At 49.2% G+C, this 18246-nt stretch overlaps 5 protein-coding genes across 5 annotated transcripts; 3 read left to right on the top strand and 2 right to left on the bottom strand.

The window, feature by feature from the left end:
* Nucleotides 1-10: 10 nt before the first annotated feature.
* PHATRDRAFT_25974 (predicted protein) lies at nt 11-2254 on the top strand (the record flags this gene model as incomplete). Its single annotated transcript, XM_002178386.1, has 1 exon — nt 11-2254. A coding segment is annotated over exon 1 (2199 nt), but the record flags the coding sequence as incomplete, so codon positions are not given.
* Nucleotides 2255-2707: 453 nt separating this feature from the next.
* PHATRDRAFT_44266 (predicted protein) lies at nt 2708-4694 on the bottom strand. Its single transcript, XM_002178123.1, has one exon. It carries the CDS (start codon nt 4247-4249, stop codon nt 2810-2812), a length of 1440 nt encoding a protein of 479 aa, XP_002178159.1. The 5' UTR covers nt 4250-4694; the 3' UTR covers nt 2708-2809.
* Nucleotides 4695-5924: 1230 nt separating this feature from the next.
* PHATRDRAFT_44265 (predicted protein) lies at nt 5925-7950 on the top strand (the record flags this gene model as incomplete). Its single annotated transcript, XM_002178385.1, has 1 exon — nt 5925-7950. The coding sequence occupies exon 1, from the start codon at nt 5929-5931 to the stop codon at nt 7948-7950; it is 2022 nt and encodes a 673-aa protein (XP_002178421.1). The 5' UTR covers nt 5925-5928.
* Nucleotides 7951-8302: 352 nt separating this feature from the next.
* On the bottom strand, nt 8303-9973 carry PMI1 (mannose-6-phosphate isomerase, type; the record flags this gene model as incomplete). Its single annotated transcript, XM_002178122.1, has 1 exon — nt 8303-9973. Exon 1 carries the CDS (start codon nt 9884-9886, stop codon nt 8303-8305), a length of 1584 nt encoding a protein of 527 aa, XP_002178158.1. The 5' UTR covers nt 9887-9973.
* A 1179-nt stretch (nt 9974-11152) lies between these two features.
* On the top strand, nt 11153-11866 carry PHATRDRAFT_33664 (predicted protein; the record flags this gene model as incomplete). Its single annotated transcript, XM_002178384.1, has 1 exon — nt 11153-11866. One exon carries the CDS (start codon nt 11153-11155, stop codon nt 11864-11866), a length of 714 nt encoding a protein of 237 aa, XP_002178420.1.
* Nucleotides 11867-18246: the final 6380 nt, after the last annotated feature.

The following is an 18246-nucleotide window of genomic DNA, read 5'->3' as shown; positions in this document are numbered from 1 at the left end:
CGGTCGATAGAAACTTTCTTCGGGTTGTCTCACAGTTAGTCAGCAAAGCACTCTCATGCGTACCGACGCTGTTTCCGAGACAGAGTCTGCTGCGGATCTGAGACAGCGCGGCAATCACGAGTTTCAACAACACAATTACGAGCACGCCGTCGTGCTCTACACGGAGGCCTTGCGGGTCGCCGCGACGTCTCCGGACACTCTGGACACGCCCGAACTCGTACTCAATCATTTGAATCGTGCCGCCGCGTACGGACAACAGCAGAACTACCCGGCAGCACTGGAAGATGCCAAACAAGCGTGGGACTTGTCCCAGCACACTTCCGTTAAGGCTGCCTACCGATTGGCCAAGACGTACCGACAATTGCACCAATACGCCGACGCCAAAGCAATCATCCAAGCCGGACTGAAAGCCTTGCAACAACAAAGTCCGGTGCCCGAAGCATCGGGTGGTGACGAAGATCCCAATGACGTTACCTTTCAGCAACAGCACCAGGCGCTCCAGGATCTGTGGACCCAAGTACTGCAGGCTGCCCTAGAGCAAAGCAGCGATTCCAAAGAGCCCAAAGATACTACCCCGGAAACGTCCATTGAAGACGTCACCCGCGGAGTTTCCATTCGCGAGTTCCGCGTGCACCAAGAACTTGGCTACGGCAACTTTTCGCAAATTCAGGTGGTCACGCATCGGATAACGAACGAACGCTTCGCTCTCAAACGCATCGAAAAAAAGCGCTGCGAGGAACTCGCCAAACGACAACATCCCAACGTCTACAACGAAGTTAATATGGAGCGTCGCGTACTGCTCCAGCGCCTCCCCCGGCATCCCAACGTGGTCAAAATGTTTCATGCCTTTCAAGACTACACCACGTTGTACTATCTGATGGAATTGCACGATGCCTGGTCGGACTTGTGGAGTGAGTTACGTGATCTTCCCGGCAACGAAGGATGGTCCTCACCGTCTCCAAAATCCCGCATGGTTGGCGCACACCGTTCCTGTGCACAAATCTGGATGTACCAGCTCCTTGCGGCCGTCGAACACTGTCATAAGCATGGCGTTGTCCACCGTGATCTCAAACCCGAAAACATTCTCTTGAACGGGCGCGGACACGTCATTCTGATTGATTTTGGAACGGCCAAGGATTTGCTCGAGACCGACTTGAACGGTCCCGAGTTCGTCGGGACTCCAGATTTCATGAGTCCCGAAGCCGTCAAAGGCACGTCCAGTATGGCAGAAACGGAGGCCGCACGCCAGGATCATGGTGACGTTGTTGGTGCCGGTCCAGCCGCTGACTTGTGGGCGTTGGGCTGTTTGCTGTATATTTTGCATACGGGCATGACCGTCTTCTGGACAACTTCGCCGTATTTGGCCTTTCTACGGATTGCGCGGGGACTCGTCACACGGCCGGTCGGTATCGTCGACAACGACGCCTGGGATCTTATCCAAGCATGGCTGCGATTAGATCCACAATCGCGGTTGGGAGCTGATGTCTACACCGTCCAAACACCCGACGGGATGGACAAGCCTACCATGCGATCGTTACCGGGCGGGTATGACTGTATACGCGAGCATGCATATTTTGCCGAGTACCACCACGCGGATGACACAGTGAAGGCGCAAACCCCGATACCAACCCTGCGTGATTTGTGTGTACGGTCCGTGGCTGAGTTGGCGCACCGAGATGCCCACCATTTAGACATTAGTGACCGACACCCTCCCGGCGACGGATCTTCTCACGACATGCTGCGCTTGAGTTCACGAGATCGTGACATGGTGCTGCACGTTTTGGATCGACAGCAGCGGCTACGGGATCCCCGCGTATACGCGAGGTTCTTTGCGGATCCTTTGATGGCTCCGCTAAATCGGATTCGACCGGCAACCCGGGACGTGACGGGCTGGACGCAAATGAACGACGACCAGGGTAAAGCTCCGCACGCGTTGCAGAACCCCGACCCGCACGCCACACCCGTCCCTATCGACCCGATTCGCCTTGTTTACATCTCCAATCCTCTCTTTGGATCCCAGATCCGGGACGGCGCGATGGATGACGATGAGCGTAAACTGTTCTTGAAGCAATTGAAACGATGCGTGGCCACCATCAACCGACAGCGGCCTAAACTTGTAATTGTAACCGGAACGATCGATGCCAAATGCCGCAAAGTCTTGGCTCGGATTCGTGATTCCATCCCTATCCTGCTCAACGATGGCACCGCCTTTTGTTCCTTTTGGATACTTGGTGTTCAGTGCCTTGCACTATGCACAAATCCCGATAAAGTACAGCCCGATTCTGACCAAATTGTCTGGCTACGGGAACAACTTGAACAATCCCGCATGTCGAAACATCCCGTTTTCGGCTTTACGGATCGTAACCCCCGCACGTTGCCGTTGCGGGTGACCAAGCGATTGGCGCGCGGTCGAACATTGGCATTGATAGGACCGTGCCAGGACCACGAGTTGGGGGGCAGCTACACCGATACCGTCACGTACGATGCTAACGAAACCGTCGACGATTGTTCGATCAAATCCAATGAGTCGCAGGAAGATGACGGGGACGGCTTTACTATGAAAGTGGAAGCGAGTAGTGAGAATGGACTGCGATGGATTGTGGTTGACCCCGAACCAGATTCGTGGCACACAAGCTTTGAACCCGTCACGATAGCTAGCACTCCGAACGAATAGGCTTGAAATCAATGCGATTGTTAAACACAACTTATAAAGTATAGCAAGGGATGGTCTCGAATGTTAGCCTGGACCATTGCAAGGCGAGGAATACACTGGAACGATACTGTACACACATAATCCGCAACAAATCTTTTACGGCAGTACGTAAAGGTTGCCGTTGCGGACCACCTGGGACTGGTGCTTCGCGCTCTTATTGGCGATCGAAGTCCGCCGTAATTCGCGAATCCACCAGGCCATAAGAAGGGGGGATCCGACCACACCAATGAGCAAGGCCATTGCGAGGGCAATTTGAAGCGGCAAATTACTGCCGTGAACCGGCACGGCGCCATCCTCTCGCAACAATTGTGCGGCCGCGTCCACGCCTGTCCACGTCCACAGGGCGGTATAGGTCCAGCCGTGACCCACCGTGACGGCCATAAATATCCATAGCGGTATGTTCAACAGGGCCGACCCGCAATTCTTGACGAGTTCCGGGACGCAGGAAAATTTCAGACAAACAGAGGTCTGCCACGGCGAGGCCACCGTGGCTACTGAGGACGAGGATGACTTGGCGGATACTGGAGTGGCACATTTGCTCCTATCGTCATCATCGTGATGGCGTTTAGGGGATTGTTCCAGAAGGAGTTGAAATAGTGGGTTGGAGACGAGTCTGGCTTGCACCCGGTCGCGCAAAATGACTTGGGTAATGACAAAAGTCAGGACGGCTCCCACGAGTTTTCCAATTCCCGAAGCGATCGCCGCCTTCCAACCGAATACCATACCGGCCGCGGTTTCTACCGGGATTGTCGACAAGCCGAAGAACTCCCATATCGTCATACCCAACGTGTACTGCAGAAGGGCGAGTGTTTCGTTTTCCGTATCTTGAAAGCGACGAAGAATTTGTATCGTTTGGGCTTGAATGCGTTCCTTTTGAAAGAAAGGAATCCAGGATGCGCGGGTGCTATACAGTGGCACCAATGTAACCAGAATTGCACACGTGTAGAGAACGGTATGGGGATTCCGCCACAATGTGTAGACGGTGTTTTCCTTGACGGTATGGATGGCGCTGGTGGTGCCGGTGTGCGTTTGCATGGGCAAGGCGGCGGCACCCCCACCACCGGAAGGAATCGTCAGCGGGGAACCGGTAGAAGCCATACTGGTTTCGTACGAAAACGCACGGTTCCTAACGTTCGGCAGTACTTTGCTGCAACGGACGAGTAGACCGGATGTGCCGTTGGGAGTGCTTGCGTTGCCGTACTGCCGAGTGTGCTCATACTGGCCGTGCCTGCTTTCCGTATCGAGACTTGGCGGTACAGTCGTGGATGTCTGGGCCATGAGCGCCAGTGGCGTGGGTGTCGGGAAGCGGCGCGACGGTTCGACAGTCGCTGTCGCCAACGGTAGGGTTGAGGTGGCGAGGACGAGTGCCGTGAGTAGAAACACCCGAGGCCCGATCCGGAAGGAAGAGTGAACACAGAAGGAGGGCGTGTCTCCCGCGACGGCAAGGTAACGAGTAGGAGTGAAAACAGTACGGGAGAGGGCTTGGGGACTTGACGTAGTACTTGCAGTAATGGATATCGTCCCAGCAGGTGTCATGAACCCTTGTACAGTTAGTCAATCGCGTAAGCAGCTCTCGTGATGTGAACGTGGTAGACTTGTTCGCGACAAACGTACTCGAGTGATTGCAAGCCACACTGTTATCCCTTTACCCACTATCTTCGCTGGTCTTGAACGAGCAATTGGCAGTGGAACGTCAGGGAAATGGTCGATGGGGCCTTGACAACAATTAATCAGCCTCACACACTTGCTTCACGAACTTTCACCCGTGAGAAAACAAAAAGCCCAACGACTGACTCGAATGCTTAACTGTGAGTGCCAATCCAATCCGACGCAGTCAATACAGCCGAACGAGGATGGATCACAAGAACAAAAAGGTAGAGTAAAGTGCTGCAGATAATTATTCCAAGGGCAGCAGAAGCTGTCGATATCTCTGTGTCTATCGGAAGGAATCTCCGTGATGCGAGAGCCTCAAGGGAAACAATCCTTTTCGATTATGGGGAAGTGTGTGCCGGTCCCGTGGATTCGAGAAGTTATCTCGCTCGAGTCCCAACGCGTTGGCAAAATTCTTCAGAAAAAGCCTATCGGGATGGGACTAACTAACCGTAAAGTACGGGTACAAAGAGTATTACCTACGGTATTCGCGTGCAAGCCTGCTCTCGCGCAACCAGGGGGAATGGGAAAACGGGTACCGTATTCGCTAAAACTTCCGATTGGTGTCATCGTCCTTCCTTCCTTCCGGGACGGGACACCATCGTTCTCGGCGTCGTGGTCGGAACCGTGGCGCGGATACTGACTGTGAATGAAACGCGGGAACGCGTTGGGCCCGTTGTGTACGGGACTGACAGCCAATCGCGAGCGAATCGTGTCGGCAAGTGTACGTACTTACCTTATATGTTTCCTTGGTCGAGACCGTACATTATCATTTTCTGGTGTGTGGCAAGGACCAAATTAGGCTTACTCCCGATGATCCAATGCTACAATGGTTTTTACTTCAGTAACGGAATAACTATCAGTAATCTGTAACCTCTAATTCAGGTTTGGATTGGGATCAAGTTTTCTATTCCTAGCTTTACTAGAGTAGAGCCGATCCTCTACATTCCAACAGGGAATACCGAGTCCGACGATGGCCAGGCCGGGCCAAGCCGCCGCCGGCTTCGAATGGTTTGGCCCCGGCAAAATGCTCGGGTTAGGAAAGGGGGATCCGATCGGCCCACCAAAGACTGGTGGTAGTGAAGGATCTCACCGTCACTCGTTGACAGTGAAGGAGGCCGAAACGAACAGTTACATATAAGTCTATCTTTATGGTTTCTTATCTAGCTCGTGAAATTGGATAACATTCGACTTCCTAGAATGATAAATCGATCCGGAAATGACTCCCGAAACATGCAATTGATCCGCTGTCGGTTGGTCGATTATTGCGTAACTCAGGTTGGCGTCGTCTTCCTGCCGCGCTGGATCAACCTCTTTTTGTCAAAGCAGTGGAACCAGCAGTCATTTTTGTGTAAAACAGCTCGATGTCAATATTAATGAAAATCACAAGTCATTACTAGAGTATCATTCTAGCTTACTTATATCCAAAAAATGAAACAAAGTCATAACAAGGCTACCGCCGAGACGAGTTACTATGAGCTTTCAATAAATCTTACCGAGCGCCCTCCTCGGTATAGAAACCGCCATCGTTTCTATTGTTTCCCATTTTGCACAGTTTCGGGACCATGACGGTAAGCATTCTCGCCACCGACGACGCCGTACCCCGGACCAAACACTCCGCAATGAGGAAAAGCAGCAATGATGTCCGTAATAGCCGCAACGGCAGCAGTCGATACTGCAACAGTCCGGTCGACTCCATTGACGCACGCAGAGAGAAAACGAGGGTGTTTCCGTCCGAGTCATCACCACAAGCTTTGTCGAACGTTCACCGCGAGTACAAAGGCATGCCCTTGGCGCCATGGAGTCCTCACGATTCCCTCACAGCAGACGTAGAAATGAAATCGGTACGGCAGCAAAGACAACAGCCGAAACTTTCCTCGCTACACAAGAAATCATCCTCGCATCATTCTAAACCGGAAGCGGAGCATTCCCGTAGCAATCACAGCGGACGGTCCAAGGATTCCAGTGCACGCTATAGTAATCGGAGTAGTGACCTGGAGCGCTCTCGTTCCCAAAGATCATCTTCCCGTTCTCGGCGTAGCAATCCCACACGGCGCGTTGGTCGGTCCACATCGAATGAAGGGGGTACTGGCGCAGTGCAAACACGACGTTGCGGGAAAGATCACGAACCACAGGACGAAGACGAAGACTTGGAATGGGCCACCGAGCAATGGGCGGATGACTCGGAACTCTTCCCCGAATATCCCTTTGTTTCGTCTGTACCAGTAAATACTGGGGCACCGGCACCGGTACCGCGAGCACCCAAGCTCTCACGGTCGATCTCCCAGCGGGGCAGCACTAATTTGACCATGGTTGCGCCTTCTTTAAATCGAAGCGGCGACTCCGCGAGCCCAGTTTTCCAGATTTCCCCAAACCCTTTGGTTGAGCCAAACAGCAGCCGTGGCGGCGGAGTAAACCACCGCAGCCGGCGTGCCAGTCTGCAGCAAGATTCTCGCTGGAAAGAGAGAGTTGACTCATCCGATTTCGAGAACGTCACAAAATCGTTACGGGCGAGACCCGAACGCCGTGCCTCGTGTTCGTATCGATCGAAAATTGGTGATGAATCCTGGAACACGGATGACAATGAGGCGGGGGCGCCTCCGACTGCTTCCCGCAAAGGAGCCCTAGAATCCAATTCGCAGCGCGACAGTATCCGCGCATTTTCCCGGAAACTAGAACACGACGCGATAGTGGCACAATTTCAAACTCGAGTAAAAGAAAAGAGCAAACAGAGCGCATTTTCTGGCATAGAAAAAGTGCGTTCCCTCCATCGATCGGGAAGTCAAATCAGTCTCTCTCAGCACTTGCTGGGGACTTCAGACCACGATGGAGCCGCTATCCCTGTTTCCAGGCAACCAGAGAATACCGCGCGACAGGAGCGGTCTCGAAAGCTGTCGCCATCATCCAGTCATGGTGACGGCCGACCTTGTCGTGGTGTTGTAATTTCGAAAACGAGCAGAGTTGAAATCCCTGTTCATTCTGTGCAAATGGTGTCAACCACTGACAGCACCACGTCGACCTTGCCGACCACTAGCATATCCGACATGTCGGAAACCCTAACAGAACATCGAAGTGCTCTTCTTAATGGTGTTCCCCATATCCACATGGCTCCGACAGGCGCTGTTCCCATCCATATTTTGTCGACCTCGGAATTGACGGGGCCACCATTTTCGCGCCCCGTGGAATCTATCAGGATTACGGATGAGACTATGGGACTAAGTAGTCTGGAAAGGCATAAAAAATCTATTTCCAAAAAGACCAAGGAAAAGACCCAAAGACTGAACAGCAAGTGCATGGACTTACAATGCTTAACTACAGAGCAGTCGACACCGGTGGACTTGTTGCGCCCCACACCCCCGATCCAATCGCCGCGCGAAACGCCGTCCTCACGAACTTGCCGTCCGCGATCACGTTCCCAGCCTCGCCGGAGCGCGAGTCAATCTCGGCCTCGACGAGGGCGGCATCGTAGTATCAGTCGCACCCGACGCACTGATCCACGACTACCGGCACCGTTGTCGTCGAAACACACGAGGAAAGTCGACCAATCCAGTCGACGCAGGCCGCAACGAACAAGCAAAGACGTGTAGAATGCTTTGCGGGATAGTTCGTTTCGGTCTACAGCGGTGCTGCCTCGACCTTTGGACAAGCGTTTGTATATCAAATAATGTGACAATCCATTTGCTCTTCACTTCTTAGCATCATTCATAGTGAGATTTTAGGAGTCTAGTCCACTGTGCATCTACAATTGTACGCCGACGTGCTGAATGTAGCGGATCGCGGCTTGTCTGTCATTCACTGCAACGTATTTTTCCATTGATTGTGAGGCATGCATCAAGCTCGGCCGTAGGTTTCTCGACGGAGCATCCAAAGAGCAACCGGTAGGCAGCTACAGAAAACCGAAAGGGGAAAAACCTGTTGTGTATCTATAAAATGTGCTGCTTAATCCATTGGCGGTACGGACAAGTACTCAACATGGTTGTGGACGACGTGATACGTTTCAATGGTGTGTTTGGGCGAAGTCCGGTAGGGTGTGGTAGGTCGCGTCGCGTGCCGCGACCCTCCGAGGGATCCGTTGAGACTCGGATGAGCCGATGATCGAGAAAAGGTGGTGGGCAGTTGGAGATGGAGGTTGCGGTGGGCGACGGCCACTTTGAGGGGGCCGCGCTTGTCGGCGGGCACGGCGAAACTGACGGGTGGTGCCTCACAGGGGTGATAATAGCACTTACCCGGACGACAAACAATATCGTCGTCCAGAGTGCCGGTACCTTCAAGAATCACCAGGACGGCGGGCACGGAATGTACGTTCAAATGAATGGATTCGCCGGGCTCGCAGGTCAGGAGGAGGACTTCAAATTCAGGAACGGGTGGAGTGTAACGTAGAATGCGGGGGTCTTCCGCGAGGGGAGCCCCGGCGTCAATGGAGGGCCCGCCCATACTGTAGGTTAACATGGAGACGAGGGCGTCCACATCCTTGTACTTGGGGGTAAGACCGGCGCGGACGACATTGTCGGAACAGGCCATGCATTCGATGATTTCTCCCGCCACGTAGGCATGGGGTTCGTTGGCGGCCATGAAGAAGCTTTCACCGGGTGCCATGAGGAGGTAATTGAGAAAGAGCGGGGCCATGGCACCGGCGTCGTTGGGGAACTGCTGCGCCAGACGCAGAATGGCGCGGGCGCACTTCCGTTCCCAGGGCGGTTCGTCATGGGGATGAGGGTGAATATTGGACTGCTCGGCTTGCACGCGCAAGAGGAGGAGCTGTAGCTGTTCTTCCGAAATTTCCCGGGGACAGCTCATGAAGGATTCGAAGAGCATCCGGAGGGCACGTTGCTGCGATTCCTCGTCCTTGGCGAGAAAGACCGCTAGTTTGGCTTCTTGAGAAATGCAGGCGGCAAACTCGGTGTGCTTCTTGAGTAGAATGGCAATTTCTTCGAGACGGCGAAAGCCGCACATGGCTTCAAACGGCGTGAGTGCAATCGCCATTTCTGGTTTGTGGTTGGAGTCTCCGTAGGCTTGCGGATTGTCCAGGTGTAGCTTTTCCGCTCCTTCCTTGTCGGGATGCGCTTGAATGGAGAGCGCCTTCCCCGCCGAGAGAACCTTGAAAAGAAAGGGGAGTTCGTGTCCGCAGGCTTCTTCCAAGGTCCTTCCGTCTTCGAGATGCGAAGGTCCATTGGCGTGTGTCCCGATCCAGAGCTCGGCGTAGGGCATGTCGGGGTCGACCTCGTCAATGGCGTGAGACTCGAGGGCGTAACGAGCGACACGAGAGTCCATTCCTCGGATACCCCAGGCATAATCCTTGACGGAAGGTACCAACGGAATCACGCGCTTGCCGTGGTCGATGGAGGGCGGTGGAGGAGCAGGGATGGTACCGCTATTGTCCGTGTGGACGAGGAGATTGTGACCGTTGGGACGATCCGTGTCCCCAACGGTACCCTTGCGGTTCTCGGCGTGGGGACTCGCCGTCACATGGCTTGTTGGTGGCGTGCTGCTTCCGCTGCTGCCTCCGTTCTCGATCAGAGTCATGATGTTGATAGACGATATGAGAGTCGGGAGAGGGTGGTGAGGTTGGTTGTTGTGACGATAGAGAGAAACACGATCTTGTATGTGTGTACTTGTGACGAAAAGGTAGAAAATGTTCGGTTCGGTCGATGACTGCGAGCGCAGGAGGAGCGAGAGCCGTTGCCTGTGTGACTGTGAGCCAACTCCTATCACGCAGGCAGAGATGTCTGCGCTTGCGTGTCGCCATATAGGGACATAGGAGGGCTTGCGTCGACGCCTACTCACGCCGGAATCCCTTTTTCTGTTTGTGTGCGTATCTGGGTATGGAATAGACCCCTCTCCTACATCAAGCTTGTCAGCCCAACGCCCCGAGTCACTGAGATTGCCTATGGCCTTTATAGTTCTTTCTTCAAAATTAGAAATTTGAATATACAGTCTTATGGATGAACGGACACTCCTCTCGGCTCATACGGGGTTACACCGGAAAATCATTCATTCTATCTATTCCTTGGCTTGTCATTGTGCTTTGCCATGAAAGTTCAAGTACCGTCAAAATCCTGGAATACTCCCACAGGTACATAATTCGCATTGTCAGAAAGTGACTTTCGTTGTCATAGTACAGAATAACTTGCTAGCGAAGGAATTTAACTACACATACAGTTGCATTTAGAACCTCAAGTCCCAGTCAAAAGGCCAATCCTTGTCTTCCGCGTTGTTTCAAATTTCATGCTTCTCTGGACACCGAAGAACATGGCTTTTCTGTCGTGGTGCCAAAAGAATTTGTCGATGTAGAGGAAGAAATCAAATAAGAGTCCCGCTTTCGATACTAGATCGGCCACTGGGATGGAAGCTTCTTCACGATGTGATCACGGGTCCGGATACTTCTTATCCATGGAAACCGACTCAAGTCCACTATTGCCTACGGTCCGCCAAACAGCACTCTCAACAATCTTATTCCTGTATATATCACTCCTCAGTACAAGCAAGTTACGCCGTGATTAGATGCAAATATTGCTTCGGGCCAGCAGAAACCCAAGCGTACCCAAAAAGGCCAAAACCATTCATGTGTTATCTACGGAATCTTCTTCTGCGCAGCCCTGGAAAGACCGAAGCGAAGAACAGTATTCGCGGGTTTGCGTTGACATACTTGCTGGAGTAGGCCCTTCCCACGAAAGAATATCGGAACTTTTCCTTTCGGAGGACTGTATCTTTGTTCACAAATAGTCCGTCCTTCCCTGACCGCGACTCTGATTTTCCTCTCACTTCCTGTTTTTGATCTCGACTACATCCATGGCCAACCCAACGGTCTCCTCAGTTTGGAGTGCGAACTCACAAGCCGTCCTGTGTATGAAAAACGGCAGCAACGCTCAGGCGCTTCGAATTCTGGCGTCCGCCATCGACCAACTCCAAAATCACCTCGTTGCAATCCCGCTGCATCAAATCAGAGGGGACCATCCGATCAATATTTGCTTTGTTTCCGAAAGTACATCCGGCGGTTCAATGTGTCCTGCAGTCCAGTCACCGCTAGCCGATGATTTCTCCATCTTCGTGCCCATGTTCGAGTGGTCCTTCGTCACCCAGCCCGGTCAAGGCAAGATTCCTGATGGCATACCTGGCAGTGAAATCGTAATCACCGCTTGCCTGCTTTATAACTTGGGCTTGGCTCACGAAAGGCTTGGACAGGATACTGGTCGAGATTCGCTGTTCATTAGAGCACTCAACATATACAAGAAGGCAATACGGCTCCTTATGGACTACGGTTCCTTACGAGCGAATCATTCAGTGACTTTCATATACCTTGCCCTTCTCACCAACACCATCCGCATTCAGGGCAATTACTTTCTCCAAGCGGAACGAGCACAAGCAGTTGTTATGCTACGATCTGCTTTGGACTACATCAGTCCCGATGATCTGTCGGAAGGTGCTCACACTAGTTTCTATACAAATCTTTGGATGATTGACCAGTTTAATACAATGCTCCCAGCTGCAAGTGCCGCTGCCTAGCAAGTAGGCTCAAGACCTAAATAACAAATAGGGGGGAAAACACAAATTTGCCGCATTTTAATAAATAGAAGCATACATAGCTCATAGAGTTAGGGAAGAAGATTATCCTGTCATCATGTCTGGGGACACTTTATAAAGTGAGATGTTGAGAATTCTTTTAGAGCAGTGTATGAGAGATATAAACATAATTCAGTATTGCTCAGTAGGCCATTCCACATTGCCGTGCATTGTCTGTCTGCCTTTTCCAACTGTGCAAGATGCCATGCATCTCCGATTTTTTCGCAATAATAACATATAACCCATGCGTCCTTCTGGTTTCTCTGGTCTAAAAATCAGTGCTCGACTGGATAGTAGGCTGGCTCAAGCCGAAAGGTATATTTTTCGTTTCAACGAAGACTACATTTTTTACTGTCAGGGCATACGCTAAAGTACGTAAGAACAGGATGCGTTCTGCAGCAAAGCTAATCTCATAGTTATTTCACTAAGATTCTCCATCTACATACTTTACAAATGAAAAGATATTTCAGACATCAAAATTATCAACTAGCTTCTGTTGCCTTTACATCCATCATCTTTTGTCAAGCTAATCATTCATCAGGTGCTAGTGAGTTGAAATCTATGTCTTCCATCAAAATAGCCCTTCACCACAGGAAAACTCTTTCCAAATCTCTATATCCAATTGTGTGAGACTTGGCCAATACAAAATATAGCCATTGGCTTTTCTGCTTCCGAGAAAGATTATGCGGCAACTTTACTGTGAAAGAGCTCACTATGCCCATTGCCACACCCTTGCCCATGCACCAAAAGAGCAGCTCCAAAACGACGGCATTTCCAGACGCAAGTGGCGTTTTATCCCCAATCAAACGGCATCACAGAGGACTTTCTATCTTCGGTAGTGGCTGCATTGGTGTTACGGCACACCACCTTGCGGCATGTCCCTCGGACAGCTTTCACTTAGTAGAGAAAATGTAAATCTGAGTTGATCCGATGGACACAGCGTTTACGTGTCCTGTATAAAGTTTGTGTCGGCCTTATTGCGCAAATCTACCGTATTTGAGTTACCCTGTTGTGGTTTACCTCCTTGCGACATGTCCTGAGGAAATTATTCACTAAACACGGATGTCGCAAGTGTGAATCAAAACTATGCACATGGAGTTAAGGAGGCACGTGCAGAAATGATGCCACAGCCTTCTTTTGTGGCCATGTGGACTCACAATGCTCAAAGCATTTGTACAATTGCTATGTTTCTGTAGGCGCATGTGTTTAGTCTCTACTTTTCAGTTTACATTACCAAGGTGAGTTGGGATACAAGTGGATACTAAGGAGATACAACTGGAAGATAGAAAATATGACTGAGACATTATAGGGGGCTATCACAAGACAAATGATGTGATTGTACAAGATCCTCTACTCACCATAGGTATCATGCATGGGACTTATAGTTCCAAAGGTATATATACATGTGAAAGAAAGGTTGTCTATTGAGATTATGGAAGTTGTGTGTCACGGTTTAATACCATACAACATGTCCATCAAGAATGTCCGTCCGTTAGGTATCAACACAATGGATGGCAGTTGGAGTGTTAACAAGGATGAAGTGGGTTGCATGGAAATTAAGTTGGTCTTATTGTATGGAATTCCTAAGCACAATGATGTATCAGGCATTGGAGAGAATGCAACAAAGTCAGTTGTGTTCTGACTGTGGCAACGGAGTGGGACAGCAAATACCTATCACTTGACTAATGGATGTAAATGGATGCGCCCCATTTTCCGTGGCATGTGCGTTATGAAAGGTATTTCCGGTTCCACAATAAGTAGATATGAGCATGCGTCATGGATACTATGGCAAAGGAAAGATATTTGGTTTTGTTTGAGTTTGTGGAGAAACAACAAGAACTAGTTTATAGCACTAATTCTTCAATCATTGTTTTATAAGTTCTTTGATCCGCACTGCTTTTTACGCACAGGTCCTTATATCTGCTGTCTAAGCCGTGGGGAGCATTGCCAACAAGTAGAGTCGTCCCTAAGTCTCTTAGGTGTATTGCCGGTTGTTTGTAATAATGCCCTCCCTGGATTACCAGTCTCTGTCCCTAACAGCATTCTGTCCACACGGTGTACTTTGGTAGTATATTCTGACAGATTAACAGTCTTGGTTTCTTGTCAAATCACTGCTTCTTGTCGCACAGAATTTGGTAAACCCACCTTGAGTCCGTCTCAAGGAAGTCATTGAACTTGGTACCAGTTGTACCTTGTCCAATAACACTGCCGACATTGTTTGTTGTTGCACAAAGTATCAGAGGTGTCTAAGGAGACATTTATTGGCTTGTGGCCCACATCTTTGGAAGCTGCTACCGCTATCCTCCTGACCACAGGTGTTGAAAACCCATTAGTACTTCAGGGTTTGTCAGTAAGTCGTCTTGGCCTCCCTACTTCCTCAGAATAACCGGCAATGGAAATTGTCTAGGCTTTCTTCTGGATTTGCCAGTGGGTTGCTTTGTGACTACGGGTTCTCTTGTCAAGTGAGGTATTTGGTACCAATAGGCTTGAAAGGGGAATCCTAACTCCGGTTGGGTATACTCACCGGTTAATAAGAGTACGGGGGGGGGGGGAATAATCAACCCTTTGATAGTTGCTGGCACGGAGCTATATCACGTACAGTAGTAACACTGCCACCAAGATGGTAGAAGGGAGTGAACCAGTGCTGGCAACGTCCACTGGTGTAGAATCAAAGAAAGAAGTCCGCTTAGTTACAGCAAAGGACGTGAAATATAGTGGAAGACCTAACCCCGGAATGCTACCAATCCGGCTATCCAGCCCAACTCAAGACCTGAATAAACTTGTTGGGACAACATGGTTACCGCCACACAAACTACATCTGATGCAGCTGCCCTTGTTCATTTGCTGGACACGGTGCTTGCTCTATCTGCAACTTCTCTTATCCGTCTTAGCCTACAACTTAACGGATATGATGATCTACAAAGTGTTGTTGGTATTTTTGAGAGTGAACTTGAATCTCTAGAATACATCCCTTTGGTACTCAAAGAAGAAGTCCACCTCAACCGGTGAAGTTGCTCATGGCGCATCAACAGCTACTACGCTATTTCCTACGTTGGATGAGTCATCTTTGGAATACAAATGGGGGGCCACCGTCCCCTTGTGAGATTGTTTCTTTAACTAGAGATGATTTCAGCACAAACCGGATGTGGCCTCCTGTCCATTTGTCAGAATCACCATCTACTCCCATTTGGCAATCCAGCACCCCTTGGCTATACCTGGAAACCATAGTTGCTCTGCTGTTGCTGATTTCAAATGAGGAGTGAAACATGACAAGACACACTATCCAGTGCTTAAGGATGATTGCTACTAGGACAATTTCTACCATACCTTCGTTGTTACTGCCGTATTGCACAATGTAGATAATGTTCTAGATCCGGCTTATTCTCCAACAGATCCAGATGAAATCTGACTTTTTAAAGAGCAGAAAAAGTTTGTCTATTCCGCCCTAGAACGCTGTTTGCAAACCGATATGGGTAAAAATAGAAAAACCCTACGACAAGCATATGGGGGTTCATTATCTCTATATCTTGGGTTTATGCTTATAAGTCTTTGTTTTACGTCTTTTTATCGTATCTACAATCCATTGGTCCCACAGACACGTTTTAGCCCGTTATTGTTGCAGTTTTCTAGTTTATCAGACCCACTGTTCTAAGCTGAGGTAGCGGGATCAAAGGTAGGGTGATTTGTTGTGAGTTGAGTGTTTGAAGTGATCGCCAAGTCCGAGAGTGCCTGGGGAGGTAAAGCTAAAATACCTGGCTCTTCATGTTGTTGTTGAGTCGCCGAAGCCTGCAGAGGCCTGGAATATACTGCCAGTTTCTCGTAATGGTCCATGTGGTAGACATGTTGATTGGTAACTGGGTTTCGTATCCGTCTAACGGTCTGAAACGAGGCAAAATCTCCATGGTGGGACGCTTCCATGGATCTCTTCATCTACCGAAGAAGGTGCATTGCACAAGAATTTATTGTTTGCTAAAAGCTCGGATCCAAGCTTTATCCATGTGTGGATGATAAGTAGTCTGTTGGCATGGAACATTTATTTATACAGCAACAATTATCGGACTTGTACCAAACGGTAATTGTGGATCCTCCACTCTGATAGATGTCAGCCAACTATCTCATATTATGGGTTGCAACATGAAAATGGTGTTTGTCGCGTTCTATGAAATGGTTCTCAAACGGTATTCATTATTGATATCACTTATATGGTATTTATGTGGTGTTCACATGTGATGTTATCAGTGATCAATAATTCTCGTGTTCACGTGGTGCAGAAAGAACACTGAATGTTGTCAAACCAGCTTACGAAGTTTTATGAAATTTAAGACAGGTGAAGAAGACGAAAGTTGACCATGGCAGCTGCCTTAGCTCAAGTTCGAAATGCTTTACAAGCAATTGGCATTGTTGATGTCAAGCAACGTGATGCTATCACGGATTCGATTGCGTCTATGGGTGTTTTCGAGATTGCAACGGATGATTTCATCAAGGACATGTGTAAGAACATCCGTCGTCCCGGGGGTACGCTTCCGAATCCTAACGCAGAACAGCCTGGAGCCCCGGCAATGATTCCTCGCAATGATGTAGCAATTTCACCCACTGCGGAGGAGCGTCTTGTGTTGTTGGCATACTATGTTCGTCATCTCAAGCGCACTTCTCGGCCTTATCCGGCTCAGTTCAATGCGGCACGTATTTTCTCGATGATCAAGATTAAGAAGCATAAGAAGGAAGACAAAGAGTTAGCAAAAGACCTTGTTGCTCCTGGACAAATTGAAGACCTGAAGAAGATCCGTGATGCCTTTGAAAATATTGCGGAATATTTGCTTCAAATTCGAGGAACAACGGGAGTTCCATTGGCTTATGTCATTTGTGAAGATGAAGAAGTTCCTGAAGGACCGGATAATGACTATCAAGATGCGTTTGAAGAAATGATAGCGCAATACCCTCATGAGGAGGAGTCCTATGCAGCAGACAATGCTCAAGTGTGGTCTATTATTCGTGTTTGTGCTCATGGTGGTCCTACTTGGAGCTGGGTGTCGGCTTATGCTCGAGCTCGTAATGGTTGTGCGGCTTGGTTTGCACTTTGCTCGCATTATTTGGGACCGACTAATCAGTCGAAGATTATGACGCGTGCTGAAGGTGATCTTGAGTCAAAGTTTTACAACGGAGAGCGTCGTAGCTTTACTTTTGAGCGTTTTGCTAAGATTCATCAGCAAGCTCATACAGTTCTTGAAGAGTTTGGAGAGCCATTGACAGAGGTTCGGAAATTTTTGAAATGAATTCAGGCATTGTTTCTCAATTCTGCAATTGCCACTGTTTGTGCTAACCCATCTTTGAAAAATGATTTTGAAGCCACTGTGAATTTTCTCAGTGAGTTTATTGAAGAACAAAATCAAGCTCAGCTTCGGAATATTTTGTCAGGTTGATCTGGTTGCGGTCAAGGATGAGGTAAAGGATCAGGTCGTGGTAATAAAGGTCGCGGTGGACGCGATGATAAAGGTGTCTTCAACAAAGGTTCTACCAAGGGTATGGTGGATAAGTATTATACCTTTGATGAATACAAGAGTATGAATGCTGAACAGAAGCGTCACTTACATACGTTACATCAAGAAGCTGGCGGTAAACGCAATGCGTCTACTGTTGATTCTCAAGAAAAGGAGGATGAGAAAAAGTCGAAGACAAGCCGTGACAATACAAGCTTGCTTCCTTCAAAATCGTTGGCAGTTCGGAACATGTTGCAGAGAAGTTTGAATATGTCGGTGGTATCAACACATTCTATCTCTACACAGTCACTGGAGAGTGCATTTATATCACATGCGGAGTTAGATTCTCACGCGGATACTTGTTGCGTCGGAAAGAACGCTTATATATTTCACAAAATTCTCTCGAACAGTTGATGTTTCTGCATTTTTATCTACATTGGGACAAGCCGGGTCTGTACCAATTATCTCTGCTGCTCTTGCATATGATCATCCTTACACATATGAGACTTTTAATTTAATTATTCATCAGGCCTTGCACTTTCCTACTATGGAACATAATTTGTTAAATCCGAATCAGCTCCGGTTAAATGATGTGCAGGTCCATGATTGTCCAAGATTTTTACTTGAAAACCCCACGGATTTGTCACATTTGATTTATTTTCCGAAGGAGAATCTTAAATTGCATCTGCAATTAGATGGTGTGATTTCTTATTTGCCAGTGCGAAAGCCGTCTCCGGAGGAGTTTCGAAATTTTCACGAGTTGACTCTCACCTATGACAATCCCATTTATGATCCTTATTTGACGGATATTTCTTGTCAGGAGGAGAAGTATATCGATAACAAAGG

This window comes from Phaeodactylum tricornutum, chromosome 4 (assembly GCF_000150955.2).
Source record: "Phaeodactylum tricornutum CCAP 1055/1 chromosome 4, whole genome shotgun sequence".
NCBI lineage: Eukaryota > Bacillariophyta > Bacillariophyceae > Surirellales > Neidiaceae > Phaeodactylum > Phaeodactylum tricornutum.
Note: the sequence above shows the minus strand (reverse complement) of the source record. Positions and strands in the feature narration are given on the sequence as shown.

What these genes read in the sequence shown, in the direction of transcription:
- PHATRDRAFT_44266 (XM_002178123.1), bottom strand. Translation starts at nt 4,249, where the DNA reads ATGACACCTGCTGGGACGATATCCATTACTGCAAGTACTACGTCAAGT.